Raw genomic sequence first — 19757 nt, forward strand, 5'->3', positions numbered from 1 at the left:
TTTCATTTAATTCTGCTCTAATTCTTATTATTTCCTTTCTTCTGGTGCCCAAGGGCTTCTTTTGCTGTTCTCTTTCTACTTGTTCCAGTTGTATGGTTAATATTTTGATTGTGGCCCTTTCTTCTTTTTGGATGTGTGCATTTATTGCTATAAAGTGACCTCTGAGCACTGCTTTTGCTGTGTCCCAAAGGTTCTGGTAGGATGTGTTTGCATTCTCATTTGATTCTGTGAATTTCTTTCTATCATCCTTAATTTCTTCTATAACCCAGTCTGTTTTGAACAAGGTGTTGTTCAGTTTTCATGTGTTTGATTTTTTTTCCTTGCTTATTCTGTTATTGATTTCTACTTTTATGGCTTTATGGTCAGAAAAGATGCTTTGTAATTTTTCGATGCTTTGGATTTTGTTAAGACTTGCTTTATGCCCTAATATGTGGTCTATTCTGGAGAATGTTCCATGTGCATTGGAAAAGAAAGTATACTTGGCAGCTGTTGGGTGGAGTGTTCGGTATATGTCTATGAGATGAAGCATTTAGGTCTTCCGTGTCTTTGTTGAGCTTCTTGTCCTTCACTGAAAGTGGTCTGTTAAAGTCTCCTACTACTGTTGTGGAGCAGTCTATCTCTCTTTTCAATGCTGTTGGAGTTTGTTTTATGTATTTTGGAGTCCTATTGTTGGGTGCATAAATATTTATTATAGTCATGTCCTCCTAGTGTACTGATCCTTTAATCATTATATAGTGTCCTTCCTTTCCCTTTGTGGTGGATTTTACTTTAAAGTCTATTTTATCAGAGATTAATATTGCCACCACTGCTGTTTTTTGAGTGTTGCTTGCTTGATATTGTTTTTCATCCCTTAAGTTTTAGTTCATTTGTGTCTTTAAGTCTATCATGTGTCTCTTGTATGCAGCATATAGACAGACCGTGTTTTTTTATCCAGTCTGCCACTGTCTGTCTCTTTATTTGTGCATTTAGTCAATTTACATTCAGCATAATTATTGACAGGTATGAGTTTAGTGCCGTCATTTTGATGTTTTATTTTGTATGTGTGTGTTGGTGATAGTTTCTTTTTTCCACTTAATCATCTGTGTTGAGTCATTTTTCTTTATGAATTTTTCTTTTCAACTTTTTCATTGTTGTTGATTTTGTATTTGCTGAGTCTTCATATTTTTCTTGTTTCTTATTTTGACATGTAGGATTGTTAGTTTCCTTTGTGATTACCTTAATATTTACCCCTATTTTTCTAAGATTATACCAGTCTTTTGTTTGTGTATATCACCTTGACTTCCTTTCCATATTCAGTGTTTATGTCTACATTTTTTAGTCCCTCTTTTTTGTTTTAATGTTGTCATCTTTTACATATTGACATCTCTGTTTCCCTATTTTCAGTGTCTTTGCTTGATTTATTTTCAGGACTTCCCTATCTGCGTTGATATCTGGTCACTCTGTCCTGTGTTCTAGTCTTGGGTTTTCATCTGATGTCATTGATTTTCTAACTCCTTATTGACTGTCCTTTGTAGATGACTTTTTGTTTCTCCCTAGCCACTCTTAAAATTCTCTCTTTAACTTTAGTTTTGGCAATTTTGATTATGGTATGTCTTGGTGACTTTGTTTTGAGATCTACCTTATGTGGTGTTCGATGAGCATCTTGGATAGATATCTTCTCATCTTTCATGATACCAGGGCCAACAAATCTTCAACAATTCTCTCTGTATTTTCTGTTATCCACCCCTGTTCTGGTACTCCAATCACTAGTGGGTTATTCCTTTTGATAGAATCCCACATAGTTGTTAGGTTTTCTTCATTTTTTCATCCTTTTTATCTGACTTCTCCTCAAATAAGTTGGTGTCAAGTGCTTTATCTTCAGTCTTACTAATTCTGACTTCCATTGCCTCAATTCTGCTCCTATTACTTTTTATTGAGTTGTCTAATTCTGAAATTTTATTGTTAATCTTCTGGATTTCTGATTGCTGTCTCTATGGATTCTTGCAGCCTGTTAAATCTGTCATTATGCTCTTCTCTAATCTTTTTTAAGTTCCTCTATTGTGTATCCTACATTTTGCCTAATTTCCTTCCTGATATCTTGGAGAGTTCTGTATATTAATATTTGGTATTATGCCTCCGGTAATTCCAAGAAATTGTCTTCCTCCAGAAAATTTCTAGATTCTTTATTTTGGGAGTTTGCTGAAGCTGTCATGATCTGCCTCTTTATGTGATTTGATACTGACTATTGTCTCTATGCCATCAATAATTTATTATATTTATTTATTTTATGTTTGCTTACTATGTCCTAGCTTCTTTTTTTATTTTGTTTTGATATGCCCAAATAGGCTGCTCATGTGAGCTAGTTGGATTATTGGTACCTTTGAAGTTTTAATGTCCTGTCACCAGGTGGTTATATCTGTTACTAGGTAGGTGAGCCCAGGGGTCTTCCCACTCCTCCTGTATGGATTCAGCTCAGGAGGCCAGGTAGACAGACACGAAGTGTGTGGTGCAGGCTCTCACCTATAGTCCTAGACAGGCATAGGTGATTGGTGTAGGCACAGGCATCCGTCTGCAGCAGGGGGACACACTCTGAGCAAGGCAGGGGACTGACAGCCACCCCCAAGTGTGTAGGAGAAAAGCATTTCCCTGTTCCCTAGAGTGCGTAGGTGGTTGGGTTTTGCAGCTGGACTATAAGCAGTCAATGCTGTTGGCTGTAAGGACTGGGGGCCACCTCTTATTCTTGGGTTCCTATTGCAGGTGGTTTGGTGGCATAGGTGGAGCCACCAGTCCTCAGGCCCTTGATGTGGGTAGGTGAAGACCCTGCTTAATGGGCAGAACCGTGTCAAATGTCATGAACCTGACACTTCACAGCTGAAACAGTTCAAGTTGGACTTCAGTTATATACCCTGTTGTACTGTGGTAATGAGGGCCTAAGCTGTTGAAATGGGCCGACACAAGTCTCTGCAAGGGGAAAGGCACTCAAAGTCCTTGGATCCCTGATGCCTGTGCCTAGGCAGAGAAGCTGTGCTTACCCTGAGTTCCTGGTTTAGGGGAGCCAGCAGATTATTTTTTTTCCCTGTTTTTTTTCATTTGTTCCCTCTCCAAGGCTGGAAGAATAGCTCATGGCATGTGACAGGTCCTACTTCCAGCTGTGGGTACTTGGCAATTGCTGAAGCTGACCTGAACCCAGCGCAGATCAGGGAGCAGGGAGGTAAATGCGAGAGCGGTTTTTCCCTAAGGGTGATGTTTTTGATTGGCACAGTAGGCCAGATGCAAATACTTATCTTTCACTGATCGAGGGCTGCTTCTCACTGGTTCTGGATGACTGAGTAGACTCTGTGCCTCTGGGTCTCCCCCAGTGTGGAAGACATCTCCCGTGTGCCGCTGGTTGCCTTCCTCACTGCGCACCCCTGAGCTGATCTGGGCTGTAGTGTTCTGGCTCCAGCTGCATCAGTTCTGGCAAATCCCAGCTGCTTCTGAACCATCTCTCCCTCCCTCTGCCACTCAGTCACATTCCTCAACTTTGCCTTTGATGTTCAAGGCTCCTAGATTTTCATATATAATTGATTCATTTGTTTTTTTGGGTCTTTGTTGTAAGAGGGACCACAGAAAGTGTCTGACTACTCCATCATCTTTGTCCCACCTTCCAGAATAGGTCTAGAGTATATTCTTTCAGTACAATTTCAATGTAAATGTCACAGAGGCTGTGGCGAATGAAAATGGCCTTTGATATCAGAATTAGTTGTACTCGTTTTTTGCTATCGTTTTAGTGATTACTGTTGTTATTGTTGTTGTATGCCTTTGAGTCCATTTCAACTGATTGCAACACTATATGGCAGAGTAGAACTGCCCCCATAGTGTTGCCTAGGCTGTACTCTTTATGGGAGTAAATTGCCAGGTCTTTTCTCCTGTGGAGCAGCTGGGTGGGTTCAAAACACAGACCTTTCGGTTAGTGGCAGAACACCTAACCATTGCACCATCAGGGCTCCTTAGTGATTACTTAGAGACATTATAATATGCACTTTTCTTTGGAATAATTTTTTCTTCTGACTGAAGGACAGTTTTTAGCATGTCCTTTATCATAAATCTGATGGAAATGAATTGTGTCAGATTTATTTGTATAAAAATATCATTTTTTGCCTTTTTTTAACCAGACTTTATTTTTTGGAGCAATTTTATGTTTACAGAAAACTTACACCTAAAGTATGGTGAATTCCCCCAGTTTGCCTTGTTATTAACATCTTGCATTGGTGTGGTACATTTTTACAATTGATGAAGCTAATATTGATACGTTATTATTAACTGAATTCATTGTTTACAGTAGGGGTTCTCTCTTTGTGTTGTACAGTTTTATAGGTTTTGACAAGTGCACAATTTCATGTATCTACAATCATAATACCAATAGGATAATTTCACTGACTGAAATGCCTTGTGCTCCACCTACTGATCCCTGGTTACCAAAAGTCTTTTTAGTGCCTCTGTTGTTTTACTGAAATCATATAGTATGTAGGTGTGCAGAGCCCTGGTGGTACAGTGGTTAGGAACTTGTCTGCTAACCAAAGGTTAATAGTTTGAATCCCCCAGCCACTCTTTGGAAACTCTATTGGGCAGTTCTACTCTGTCCTATAGGGTCGTTATGAGTCAGAATCACCTTGAAAGCAATGGGTTTTTCTTTAGTGGTATATAATTGTTGCTTTTATTACAATTCCCTAATGAAAATGATGCTGAGCATCTTTTCATATACTTATTTGCCATCTGTGTATCTTTTTTGGTGAGGTGTCTGTTCAGAACTTTGTTTCGTTTTGTAATTGGATTGTTTTCTTATTGTTAGATTTTAAGAATTCTTTGTATACTTTGGGTCAAATCCTTTATTAGATATGTGTTTTTTAAATATTGTCTCCAAGTCTGTGTCTTGTCTTTTCATTCTCTTAAAAGTATCTTTCACAGAGCATAAGTTTTTATTTCAATTAATTCCAATTTATCAGTTTTTTCTTTTATGAATCATGCTTTCGGTATTGTATCTAAAAGCTCATAGCCAAACTCAAGATCATGTAGATTTTCTTCTAAAAATTATCTTCTAGAAGTTGTATAATTTTGGGTTTTATATTTAGGTGTCTGATCCATTTTCACTTAATTTTTGTGGTAAGTGTAAGATCTGTGTCTAGATTCATTTTTGGTTTTTCAAACGTGGATGTACAGTTGTTCCAGCACCATTTGTTGACAAGACTATCCTCTCTCCTTTAAATTGCCTTTGTTCCTTTGTCAAAGGTCAGTGGACTATTTTTGCGTGGGTCTATTTCTGAGCTTTTGTTTCATTCCATTGATCTGTTCATCTATTCTTTAACCAACACCACATTTGGTCGCAGTAGCTTTATGGTAAGTTGTGAAGGCAGGGATGTCAGTTGTCCAATTATGTTCTTCTTCAGTATTGTGCTGGCTATTCTGGGTATTCTGCCTTTCCATATAAACTTTAGGGTAAGTTTTTCAATATCCACAAAATAACTTGCTGGGATTTTAATTGGAATTACATTGAATCTATCTATCAAGTTGGGCAGAACTGACATCTTAATAATATTGAGCATTCCTATCCATGAACATGGAATCATGGAATATGCTTCCATTTTAGATTTGCTTTGATTTTTAGTTTTGTAGTTTTCCTCATATAGATCTTGTACATATTTTGTTAGATTTGTTCCTAAGTCCGTCTGCCTTTTTTTTTTTTCATGGTGCTAATATAAATGGTGTTGTGTTTTTAATTTCAAATTCTAATTGTTCATTGCTGATCATAGGAAAGCAACTAACCTTTCTATATAACCTTGCGTCCTGCAACATTGCTATAATTGCTTATTGTTTCCAGAGTTTTTTAGATTCTTTGGGATTATCTACGTGGACAGTTATGTTGTCTGTGAACAAAACAGTTTCATTTCTTCCTCCCCAACACATATATCTCTGTATATCTTTTATTTCTTGTTCTTGTCTTATGGTACTAGCTAAGACTTCTAGGACAATGTTGACTACTAGTGATGCCAGGGGACATCCTTGTCTTATTTCTGACCTTAAGGGAAGATTTAGTTTCTCACCAAGAAGTATGATGCTAGTTATATAATTTTCTGGAGGTTCTTTATCAAGTTGATGAATTTCCTTTTTATTCTTAGTTTGCTGAGATTTTTTATCACGAATGGTTGTTGGATTTTGCCAAACGCTTTTTCTGCATCTATTGATAAGATCATATGATTTTTTCTTCTTTAACCTGTTGATGTGATGGACTGCATTAATTTATTTTCAAATGTTGAAACAGCTTTGTATACCTGAAATAAATCCTTTGGTTGTGGTGTATAATATTTTTTATACATTGATGGATTTGATTGCTTAATATTTTCTTGAAGATTTTTGAATTAATTTTTGTGGGAGATATTAGTCTATAATTTTCCTTTCTTGTAAGGTCTTTGGTCACCTTTGTTTTTGAAGGACATATTTGCTGGATACATAATTCTGGATTTGGAGTTACCCTTTCAGAAGTTTGTGTATTGTTTCAGAAGTTTATATAAGACTGTATCTCTTCATTGCCTTCTTACTTCTGCTGTTTCTGTTTGTAAGCCAGCTGTTCATTTTCTCATTGCTTATTTAAAATTCTGTGTTTTTTCTCTAGCTGCTTTCAAGATTTCTCATTCCCCTTGGTTTTCAGCCATGTTACTATGTTTTAATATTCATTAGTTATTTATTTCTAATTCTTGTGTTTTATAAATTTTATTAATTGATGGTTTGATACCATTTGTTATTTTTGAAAAAATTCCTAGCTGTTTTCTTTTCAAATATTGCTTCTACGCTTGTTTTCTCTTCTGTGTTTTATTTAAGACATTTTCTCCTGATCTATTTTACATTTCTTTATCCTCTTTTATTCTGTGTCTATTCTACTTTTAATGCTTCCACTGAGTTCAGTATTTTATTTTTCAGTTTTAGAATTGCCAATTGGTCCTTTTTTTATAAATTCCAGTTTGTTGTCAAATTGTTTATCATGTCTTTTATTTCCTTGAAAATATTAAGATGAATTATATTAAAGTCCATAGATGATGAATCCATATCTATATTTTCTGTGCTTGTTTCAATTTTGTTTTTTTAATTGATTTTATTTATTTATTCAATTAGTCATTCATTTATTGATTTTTCTCCTCAATTGCCTGGTTATTATTGATGACATGTTGGGAAACTCACACACTGAAAAAAATGTGGAAAAATTTGAGACCTGTGAAATTGTTATTATTATTATAGGTATTATTTTTTTTTTTTTTGAGCAGATTAGTCTTTGCTTTGATAGCTGGTTAGTGGCCTAGTAATTCTGAATCATCATTTTGTAACTGCAGGAGAAGTTATGATTTGAAGCTGGCTTGGTATATTTACAAATAATTCTTATTTCTAGGGTCTAATCATTTGGGGTTCTAATCCAAAGCCTTAGGGTTGACCAGACAGACCTCCATTCTTCTGGTCCCCTGAAATCCAATTTTTCCCCCTAACCTTGTGAATCTATTGTAAGAACTGCTCAGCTTATCAGTTTCTTGCGTGCATATTCTAGTTACAGAGGATGCATCTAAGGGTAACCCAAAAACCAAAACAAATCTATTGTTGTCAAGTCGATTCCGACCCATAGCAACCGTTTAGGGCAGAGTAGAACTGCCCCACAGGGTTTCAAAGCAGTGGCTGGTGGATTCGAACTGTTGACCTTTTGGTTAGCAGGTGAGCTCTTAACCACTGTGCCACCAGGATTCCTATCTAAGGGTCAAGTGGCTCCAAATGCTGGTTCACCTTCTGAGGTTTTCTTTTTCTTTCAGATCTTGATCCCATACTTTTTATTTTCTTTAATTAAAAAAACTTCTTATGACTATTCCAGTTTTGTTTTGCTTTTCCACATGAACTTTAGAACAATCTTAATTAATTATCTCTAAAAAAATCAGTGGTATTTTGGGAGATAATCTTACATTTACATATTGAATTAAAACAAAAATATCATACAAATATTATCCAAAAACATTTTTGGTCAATTAAAATCTATATGGTATTTTTTTCTCCTATTCTTCAATAGTTTTCTTCAGAAAGATTTTGCCATTTTTGTTATGCTGATGTTACATATGCTAGTTTTTGATGTTATTGGAAAACACATATTTTCTCATAATAAATCAGTTGTTTGCATAAATAAAATCTCTTTGTTCAGCATGTTAATTGCATATTACTGGATTTGTGTTATGTTTTAGTTATCAGTAAAATTCTCTTGACTTTTTTATGAGTTTTTATTCTGAAATAATTATAGATTCACTAGAAGTTACAAATATAACACAGAGAGGGCCCATGAACTTTTGCCCAGTTTCCCTCTATGCTTAAACTTTATGTAATTATAGTACAATATCAAAACCAGGAAATTGACATTGGTGCAATGTGTGTATATAGTTCTATGCCATTTTTCACATGTCATCACCACCACAATCAAGATACAGAATTATGATATCATTAGAAAGATCTCCCTTGTGCTACTACTTTATGGATCCACTCATCCTCCCTGCCTTCCACCATTCCTAATTTTTAACAACCACCAATTTGTTTTCTTTCTATATAATTTTGTCATTTCAAGAAGGATATATGTAAATGGAAACACACAGTATAGATCTTTTAAGACTGGCATTTTTCAGTTAACGTAATGCCCTTTAGGTCCTATGTAAGTTGTTGCATGTCACTCATTTGTTCCTTTTATAGCTAAGTAGTATTCCATGGAACTCCCTAGGTGGTGCAAAATGGTTTTTGCTTGACTACTAACTTAAGGTTGGTGGTTGGACCACACCAAGTGATGTCACAAAAGAAAGGCCTGGTGATCTGCTTCCATAAAGATTACAGTCAAGAAAAACCTATGGGGCAGTTCTACTGTGTAACACATGTGGTTGCCATAAGTTAGAATCAATGTGATAGCAATGGGTTTGTTGTTGTTGTTTTAGTAGTATTGCCACAGGCAGAGATGCCTCTTTACTGTTCCTAATGTGGCTTCCACTGATACTGTGGGGGTGGCATTTTTACAACTGGGCAGTGGTGAAAGTCCTGACTCTCCACCCTCTTTGGCTGTAGTAGAGCAATTACTGCCTAAAATCTTTCTATCTTGAGAAGATGCTCCCTTCCTAGCCCCTTTCCTGGTCATTTGGCTAGGAAGAGCAGCGATTTCTAGGGAACTTTTCTGTCTGCACCTATTGATATTTCCAGGTTCCCACTTTTTCCAGCATGCACTCTAACACATAAGATAAAAAAAACCCTCAAAAACCAGGAAACTTAAAGCCATGTAGATCCTTGAGTCCTGAAGTACTTAACTTGTCTGCTTCTTTTCTCCACTTTTTAAGTCTTCTTTTATTTGTTCAATATATAATGTCCAGAATTGTTAGTTGTATTCAGCAGACTGAATAGAGAAAATGTGTACTCCATCTTTCCAGAAGTTTCTGGTGGCATTTTAAGTATAAAGTTATCTTAACTGAAATTCACATTTCCTAAATATTTAGATTTAAAATTCAGCAGTAGTTGGAAAGTAATGCTGACAAAAAAATCTATTAAATTTCAAAAAATAGTGGTAAAGAAATCACTTAAGAAATTTTGCTGACCTCTATGTTCTGTTGTAAAATGCTGACTTTTAGTAAACAAAGTAGTTTTATGCAGCTGTCAGTTTTACAGTCTTCCTTGCACCTGGTCCTTGGAATGTTCAATTCTCATGTTTTAAGGCCAGAACTGGGGGCTGGGAAGAAGAATCAGGGCAACCATGGATCTAACCCTAAGAGAGTACATTCTTGCCAGAAGGCAGCAGAAGGAAGTGAGCGTCTGAACTTTCCATATGATTTTCCTTCTAGCAGTAAAAACACATTAATTTTGAGGAAGGCAATACGTGTAATTTCATTTCATTTCAATAAATAACTATTTAATATCTACTTTGTGACAAGCATTTTGCTTGTTGTTTAGAGATACAAAGACAATAAGGAAATGGAGTGCCCGATGTCTGCTGAGGAGCTCACGTCCTGAGATTTGGAGAAGCAGTAAGTCATTTTATTGCAGTGTAGTAAGTGACAAGAAACTCATCAGTGCCATAGGAGCGTTGGCAAAGAGAACATGCAAGATACAGCAAAGAGAAAATACCACTGGAACCTTGCCATTTAAAGGTAAGTCTTTCTTCCCAAAGAGGACAAATCCAGAAAAAAAGAAAAGCATTTTCAAGACATGGCCATGTTTTTTATTATAAGGTAGGCAAGATTTTTTTGGCAACTGTTTACTTTCTTCTTGAAGAACTACCTAATCAATTCCACTTCTGGTGACCTCATGCTGCCAGATAACACTAGTTAGGTGTTAGGCACTTTCACAAATTTCATACCTAGTCATGAGTGAGTTCTCATTTCAGTGATAGATATAATTTCAAAGCAGATACAAATACTGAACTTTGCTCATTTCAAGGAGAGTGATAAAAATTTCCAACTCTGCTTTTTACTATTAGACAAAACTGAAATATAGAAATAATTTTTTGGACCTAGTCGAATGCCCCACTTATCTGATGAGGGCCTCACTTAAACCAAGAAACTCCAAAATTGAAAGAAAATAATGAAGTAAAAAGGAAGGAGTGAAAAAAAGGAGTAAGGAAGAGAGGAAAGGGGCAAGAATGAAGAAAAAGGAACGAATTTGAATGCTGCCTCCCCACAAAGTTAGCCAACAGAGGTTAATCAGTGACTTTATCATTCTTTTTTCACATCTACAATATGCAAGACACTGAAGGGATACTGTGTGCAATTGAACCGACATAGTCCAAGCTGGGCCAGCTTCACGAACATGTGATGTTTACAGTCTCACCAGGCCTCACTCTTGCAAGGTCCCTGTGCTTTTTTAATGCTGTGCTGTTGCCATCTTGAAATTCATAATAATTTTATCTTTGAACTTGTGTTTTGTAAATGAACTTCAAGGGATAATGCATCATGCACATGAGCAAAGAAGACATGTGCGATATGCGTGTCCATACTTCATGCTACCATATTTGTACACAGTGTTTGCAGTGCCCAATGAGCACAGAATTCCCCTGGGCCTATGAAAGCACAGAATCTTGGCAAGACTCAATGAGTACAAGATAAGTGTTCAGTAAGTGGGTCACTGGCAGCCCTGAGAGACCATAATTTCCATTCCAACCAGAACTTGCTGTGATCACAGAAAGTACACAATCACAGTCTAAGAAACACAAGGGACCAAACAACTCTAGTATGTCTTTTCTTACTCACACCATTTCCCTGTATTAGCCAACCACTTATGCTAAAAATGAGGACACAGAATGAAAAGGAAAGATAGAGTAACCCCAAACTCCCTTTGTTTTCAGTCCTTTCATACTTGTCAGTAAGCCAAACATGGAGCCCTGGTGGAGGAGCAGTTAAACATTCAGCTGCTAACCAAAAGGTCAGCAGTTTGAATCCATCAGCCTCTCCTTGGAAACCCTATGGGGCAATTCTACTCCGTCCTGTAAGGTCTCTGTGAGTTTGGCATCAACTCAATGGCAATGGGTTAAGCCAAACATAGAGAGTGTTGGGAGAATGTAAACATATCAAAGAGTGGAATAGAACAGTTGAGTGTGTTTTGTGCAATTTGTAGACATCTTGGTAAGAACAAACTACATATGCATATATTAGTCATGAGATAGGAATTGTGTCATTTCAGGGATGGGAGATTATAAGTTAAAGCCCATGCAACTTATATATCTTGTATTTGCATTTAAAACTGGCATTGCACAAAAGATTAATGGTAAAGTTCATGCTAATAATTTAAATGTTTGCACTTTATTTACTTAGAACACCATTAAATAGCAAATAAAAAACACCACAACATGTCCAGAGAAAGAGATCAGAAGAAAGGAAAAGGTCCATATTTTAGCACCTTTAAGAGAACATGTTTTTTGCTTTTTTAACAGGGAGTCCCACATTTTCCTTTTGCACTGGGCCCTACTAATTATGTAGCTGGCCCTAGTCACAGTACTAAATAGAAATAGAATCTAATCAGGAAACACTGCTTTGCTTAGGCATTAAGCAATATTGTTAAATGCTCTAGGGGGCTTTGCTGAAGAAAAGGACTATGATCATCTTACCTTCTTATCGTGATTCTTGAACCATGGGATGAGGAAAGTAAAAATTAACTTACATTTATTAATGTATGACGATTAGCGATATTTAGAGTAATGACTGTTAGAGTAACGACTAAGATTTTTCAAAATAATTTTTATCAGATGACTGTCACAAATATAGGAGCCTTGGTGGCACAGTGGTTAAAGCACTCAGTTGCCAACTGAAAGGTTGGCGGTTTGAGCCCACTAGTGGCTCTGTGGGAGAAAGATATGGCAGTCTGCTTCCATAAATTATAGCCTTGGAAACCCTATGGGGCAGTTCTACTCTGTCCTACAGGGACGCTATGAGTCGCAATCTACTCGTCAGCAATGAATTTGGGTTAGTCACAGATATAGTACAGCTTTACTATTTCCATGAGAACTCATTTAAAGATGAAACCACTTAAATGTGAACTCTCATTTTTTAATTAGGGGACTGTAATCTTAGAGCCCCTGGGTGGTGGAAAAGATGAAGGCTCTCAGCTGGTAATGAAAAGTTTGGTCATTCGAGTCCACCAAAGGCATTTCAGAAGAAAGGTCTGGTAATATACTCCTGAAAAAAATCAGCCATTGAAAATGCTGTGGAGCACAGTTTTAATTTGATACATATGGGGTCACCAAGAATCAACTTGATAGCAACTTTTTTTTTTTTTTTTTTTTTAAATCCTGGAGATGGTAAACTAGTGAAGGGTAGAGACAATTATTTCTCAAAAGGAGATGGGGTAAACATTCTCCAATCTACCTTATCTCAGAAAAATTTCAGATGAGGGAGGGCAGGAAGGGTAAATACATACATACATACATAAATACATATATAAGCATACATACATACAAACAAAAATTTCTTTCACTTCTTTTTTCATCTTCTTTCACTCATGGGTCAAAGTTCATACTACTGCATCTTAACTTCCTTGCACTTCTTGGTGGCATAGCCTGGCCTGTTGAGCACCTGAGATCTAGAGCTAGCACATTCATGCCATCCAGAAGCCCAAGCCTCCCTGGAGTCTGAGACATCAAGGATGCTAAGAAATGAGGCAACCATTGTACAGGCATCTGTGACCAGGGATGGAGGTGGGTGGGTGAGTGTTGCTGCAGAGGCACATAAACTGGACCCAATTCTTTCTTCAAATATAGATGGCCTGGAATTCCAAATTATAGAAGGTACTTTGTAATAGTTTTGCAAATAAGCAGCCTCAGAAATATTCCAAACATGAGAAGGGCATGATTTTCAAGGCAATTTCTTGGGAAATATCTAATGATGTTGAGACAGATATTTAAAGAATAAAATTCTGGAAGAATAAAACTCTTTTTGGATGGGATAGGAGAAACTGAAACAGTTGGGCTGTAAAGTGATTGGGTCTAAACTAGTGTTCACTCCAGTTCTTATTTTTGTTTTTACTCTTTATTTCAGAGTTTTATTCTTAAGAGTTTTTTTCAGTATTTAAGCAAGTATGTTTGTTTCAGAGCCTGGTGGTACAGTGTTTAAGAGCTTGGCAGCTAACCAAAAGGTCAGCAGTTTGAATCTATCAGCCACTCCTTGGAAACCCTATGGGGCATTTCTACTCTGTCCTACAGGGTAGCTATGAGTCAGAATCAACTCTACAGCAATGGGTTTGGTTTCCTGGTTTATGTCTGTTTCAGTAAAATTATTTAGGATTTGGAAGATACTTGTCTTAGGCTGGGTTCTCTAGAGAAGCAAAACCGGTGAAGTGTATATGTATGTGTGTGTGTGTATATGTGTATATAAGTATGTATAGAGAGAGAGAGAGATTTATCCCATGGAAATGACTCATGCCATTGTAGAGGCTGGCAAGTCCCAAGTCCATAGGTCAGGCATCAGTCTGGAGGCTTCTTCTGACACATATAGCTGCAGGGGTTGAAGAACCCAAGATCAGCAGGTCAGATGGCAGGTCGCTGGCTCACGGGCTAGGTGACAAATCCAAGATCATAAGGTAAGATGGCAGGCTGCTAGCTCACAGGCTGCAGAAGCTGATGAATCCCAAGATCAGCAGGCAATACTGTCAGGCTGCTGGTTCACAGGCTGCAGAGGCTGACAAATCCAAGATCAGCAGGCAATATGGCAGCCCACTGGCTTAAGTCCCAAGACTGGAGGTCAGATGTAGGAGTGAGATGCAGGAACCAGAGCAAGCAAGTGAACGTTGCTAGAACGGCCATATATATTGAGTGCAGTCCACACCCTAAGGAAACTCCCCTTACAATTGATTGGCTGATCACATCAGATCACATCATGGAGGTAATTACATTATACAGGCATACCTAGGAGATATTGCAAGTTCAGTTCCAGACCACCTCAATGAAGCAAATATTGCAAAAAAGTGAGTCACATGAATTTTTAATTTTCCCAGTGCATATAAAAGTTATGTTTACACTATACTGTAGTCTATTAAGTGTTCAATAACATTACGTCTAAAAAAAATAATGTACATACCTTAATTAAAAATACTTTATTGCTAAAAAATTCTAACCATCATCTTAGCCTTCAACGAGTTGTAACCTTTTTGTTGGTGGAGGATTTTGCCTCGATTTTGATGGCTGCTGACTGATCAGGTTGGTAATTGCTGAAGTTTGGGGTGAATGTGGCAATTTCTTAAAATAAGACAACAATGAATTTTGCATCATTGATTGACTTTCTTTCATGAGAGATTTCTCTGTAGCATGCAATAGTCAATAGTATTTTACCCATGGCATAACTTCTATCAAAGTTGAAGTCAACCCTCTCAAATGCTGCAGTTGCTTTATCAGCTAAGTTTATGTAATATTTTAAATCTTTTGTTGTCACTTCAACAATGTTCACAGCATTTTCACCAGGAACAGTTTCCATTTCAAGGACCACTTTCTTTGCTCGTCCAAAAGAAGCAACTCCTCTTCTGCAGTTCATGGCACCCCCAAACAATTACAGTACTAACATCAAAGATCCCTGATCACAGATCACCATAACAGATGTAATAATAATGAAAAAGTTTGAAATATTGTGAGAATTAACAAAACGTGACACAGAGATACGAAGTGAGCACATGCTATTGGAAAAATGGTGCCAATAGACTTGCTCGATGCAGGGTTGTCAGAAACTTACAATTTGTAAAATGTGTAATATATGAGAAGTAAACTAAAGTGAAACACAATAAAGCAAGATACGCCTGTATAACTTATGTGAGATCACAAAATGGAGCAAGATTACATCAGACTACAAATGGAGGATAATTAAATTGGTTCACAAATAGGAAGATAATTGCATCAGATTATTAAATGAAGGATAATTACATAATACTGAGATTCATGACCCAGGCAAGTTGCCACAAACATTAACCAGCACAGTCCACCCCTTGTCAACTTGGCAGCAGTATACATCTCCTTAAACCATACGTAATCTCTAAATAAAGACAATTATAAAGTCATATTTACACCTAACATGATACAATTAACATGTGTACAACCAAAAGCACACTAGCCCTATTTACATCTTCCGTTTTGTAAGTGATGGGATAAGGGATGGAAAAAACCACAAATATTACACACACATATAATAAAACAAGGAATTAATACTCATAACAATTATAGTCCTCGTTTCTGCAACTCATCATGTGGTCATAACTGGTATTTAGAACTACCTTCTTCCACCATCCATTCTGTATTCCCTTTGCCCTCAGCAAGCACCTCAACTGGTCACGGTTCTTCACATGGTGGCATGACCCAAACCTTCATTCCTGAAGGGTCTGGGCCCTTAGTAGTCATCTTGGAATTGGGTTGTTGTAGTTTTCCATTGACTTTAATCACAGGGATAGTACTACCAAGAGACGCCCCAAGAAATCTCCTATATTCCAGACTTACTCTTCTTTACTTCCATTATGTAATATCAATCCAATTTCCCTTTGATAATCAGGATCAGTCACCCAGCCAATTCCTCGTGCAACTTGGTTGTGCCTTCAGGTCCTGCTCCAGCCTAATCCCATATATACCACTTCCATTTAATGGTGGAGTGCTGCTGTGCACATCCAATTTTATAACTCTATGGGTCAGACAACAACTAGTTGATGATGGGCAGCCCAGGGTGCATGGTCAATTGGTGGCCCACGGTTAGTTTTTCAGTCTCCACTAAGGCCCAGTAACAAGCCAAAAGCTGTTTCTCAAAAGGAGAGTAGTTATCTGCAGAGGGTGGCAGAGCTTTGTTCCAAAATTCTACTGTGCTGTGATTTACCAACAGAGGCCTTCCAATGACTCCATACAGCATTTCTAGCTGCCACTGACACTTCAAACACCATTGGATCAGCCAGCTCATATGATTCGAGTGGCAGAGTGGCTTGCATGGCAGCCTGAGCCTGCTTCAGAGTCTTCTCTTGTTCTGGACCCCACTCAAAACTAGGAGGTTTTCTAGTTACTTGATAAATAGGCCAGAGAAGCACACCCAAAAGAAGGATATGTTGCCTCCAAAATCCAAGGAGGCATACCAGTCATTGTGCCTTCTTTTTAGCTGTAGGAGGAGCCAGATGTAATAACTTATTTTTCACTTTAGAAGGGATGTCTCAGTTTGCCCAACACCACAGGACCCCTAGAAATTTCTCTGATGTGGAAGGCTCCTGAATTTTTGTGGGATTAATTTCCTGTCCTCTAGCAAGCAAATATCTTACCAATAAGTCTAGAGTAATTGATACTTCTTCCTTTCTAGGTCCAATCAGCATAGCGTCATCAATGTAATGGATCAGTATGTCCTCTTGTGGAAGGGAAAGGTGATCAAGCTCTCTGCAGACTAAATTATGACATAGGGCTGGAGAGTTGATGTATTCCTGCATTTGAATGGTGAAGGTCTATTGCTGGCCTTGTCAGCTGAAGGCAAACTGTTTTTGATGATCTTTTGGAGCCAGAATTCAGAAAAAGGCATTGGCCAGAGCAATAGCTGCATACCAGGTACCAGGAGATGTATTAATTTGCTCAATCAATGAAACCACATCTGGAACAGCAGCTGCAATTGGAGTTACCACCTGGTTAATTTTTTGATAATTTACTACCATTCTTTAAGATCCATCTGTTTTTTGCACAGGCCAAATAGGCAAGTTGAATGGCTACATGGTGGGAATCACCACCCCTGCATCCTTCAAGTCCTCAATGGTGACAGTAATCTCTGCAATCCCTCCAGGAATGCAGTATTCCTCTTGGTTTACTGTTTTCTTAGGTAGGGTCAGTTCTAAGGGCTTCTACTTGACTTTTGGTACCATAATAGCCCTTACTCCACATGTCAGGGATCTGATGTGAGGATTCTGCCAATTGCTTAGTATGTGTATTTCAATTATGCATTCTGAAACTGGGGAAATCACTATAAGATGGATTCGAGGACCCACTGGACACACTGTGAGAGGGACCTGAGCTAAGACTCCATTAATAACTGACCTCTATACACATCCACTCTGACTGGTGGGCCACAATGACATTTTGTGTCTCCTGGATTTAATGTCAGTTCAGAGCCAGAATCCAGTAATCCCTGAAAAGTCTGATTATTTCCTTTCCCCCGATGAACAGTCACTCTTGTAAAAGGCCATAGATCCATTTGGGAAGGGCTGGGAGAAAGAGCAGCAGTATAAATTTTTGGTATTGCAATGGGGTCATTTCTCAAGGGGACTTGGCCTCCCATTCATTCAGGGGTCTGTAGATCTGTAAACTGGCTCAAGTCTGGGAATTGATTGATAGGCTGTGGCTCTCTATTCTGATGACTCTGGTTTAGATTGCCCCTCACTTGGCCTATAATTCTTCCCTTTGTATAGATCTAGTAAAATTTTAATAGATTTCCCATCTATTTCATGCTGAGGGACATCATGACTAAATAGCCAATATCATAAGTCAATACAAGTCAGACTATTCTGATTACTGCTTTGACTCTTCTGTCCCTTAGGTTAACCACGCCCACCTTGTCTTTGTCAACTTAGTGCCACCACTTGACCCTTACCACCAAGGGGTCCAGTTAGCTCTATTGTAGTTAGGTGTCTTAATTCAGTTAGGGCAGTTCCCACTGTCGATTCTGACTTACATAAAATAGCAATCACGGTAGTCTTCAAGGATGCTGGGCTCCTTTCACCAATTTGTTTCTCACTGTTGTGGTAAAAGGTGTGTCCTCCGGGCACTCCATCTGTGGGTCTGTGGGTCTAACCTGTTAAATCCATACTAACATGCCAATTTCCTTAGGCCTTTGAATTCCTTCTTCAACAGTATACCAAGGCAGGTCTGGCACTTCATCTTGATTTAGTGTAGGACACCGCGTAATCCATGCTTTAGTGACACAACCAAATAAACTGTTAGATCCTTTCTTAACCTCTCAAGCTGAACATTGAGTCAAGAATCTATGCTTAGTGGGCTCATATCAATAAACTCAGACTGATCCAACTTTATGTTCTTTGCACCATTTTCCCACACCCCTAATAGCCAATACCACACAAATTCCTCAGGTTTCTGTTTGTACACACTAGAAACGTCAAGCAGTTCTTTTGGAGTGTAGTGAACCTCTGCCTGGGTAACACTGTGTACTTTACCTTTTGGTGCTCACTGGGACTTAAGTCTAGTTGTAGGTCTAGATACAAAAACGGATAGTGGGGGTGGTTCCTGGGAACATTCAGCAATGTCTTGTAAGACATCTACCTCAGGCAATGCCCCAGCCAATGCTCCAGCCACCACCCCAGGTGATATCTCAAAGACTCTTCAGGCACAGACAGCTGGGTTAATCTCATCAGACAGAGGTGGAAATGACAAAGGTTTTACTGGGAAGGGTGGTTTAGCAGACAAAGAAGAAATGATCTGTAGATGAGATTTAGAGAGATGGTTTTGTTGGCAGGAGTGAGTGATTCAACCTAATTTAGGGGCTCAGTGTCCCTAACTTTCCGATTATCTGCCCATATGTCCCACATCCCAAGTTTCAGGATTCCATTTCTTCCTAATCAATGACCTCACCATAACTTCAAACACCTTTTGAGTTTGGGAATTCAACTAGTGTAATTTAGCCACTCTTACGATAAGACTCTGGGTAGGTTTTTTGGCGATATCACCTCCATTGCTACAAGAAATAAGCCTTTCTTTCAGGGCACAAGTGGAATCTTTGAGATCTTTTGTGCTGTGCTTGAACTGTGACTCTGAAGCCCTGAGCTCATCTCTTTCTTTCATCGTTTTGTCTAACAAAAGTAGACCAACCAACTAGCTTCCCTATACTTCTCATTCTGACAAACTGTAGAAAAATATCAAACATGATCACCCAGAGCCTCACTTCCCACCAATACTTGATCTATTGATGGTGATATTTTGCATATTAATATTGTCACCTCACATCATGGATTAGCAGCACCCTCTTTACTACTGGAGGCAGAGTCATCAGCACCTTTAAGAGTAGTCAGACTGGAGAACCAATTTAGAAATCTCATCCTTATGTTTCTGTTTCTCTAGAACCACTCTCAGTACCAAATTTCTTAGGTTGAGTTCTCTAGAGAAGCAAAACCAGTGAAGTGTATGTGTCTGCATATATACATATACATATACATATAAAAAACTGAAAACTTGTTGCTGTGGAGTTGATTCCAACCCATAGTGACCCTAGAGGACAGAGTAGAACTGCCTTATAGGAGTGGCTGGTGGATTTGAACTG

General features: G+C 38.1%; 1 protein-coding gene across 1 annotated transcript in view; it reads right to left on the reverse strand.

Moving 5' to 3' along the window:
• The window catches only part of LOC101355500 (protoheme IX farnesyltransferase, mitochondrial-like), a 76644-nt gene extending 57362 nt beyond the window's left edge, over positions 1–19282 (reverse strand). The window contains 1 exon segment of the mRNA XM_012559389.1: positions 19133–19282. Within this exon segment, the coding sequence (XP_012414843.1) occupies positions 19133–19282 (150 nt within the window).
• Positions 19283–19757: the final 475 nt, after the last annotated feature.

Source organism: Trichechus manatus, unplaced genomic scaffold, assembly GCF_000243295.1.
Source record: "Trichechus manatus latirostris isolate Lorelei unplaced genomic scaffold, TriManLat1.0 scaffold00241, whole genome shotgun sequence".
Lineage (NCBI taxonomy): Eukaryota > Metazoa > Chordata > Mammalia > Sirenia > Trichechidae > Trichechus > Trichechus manatus.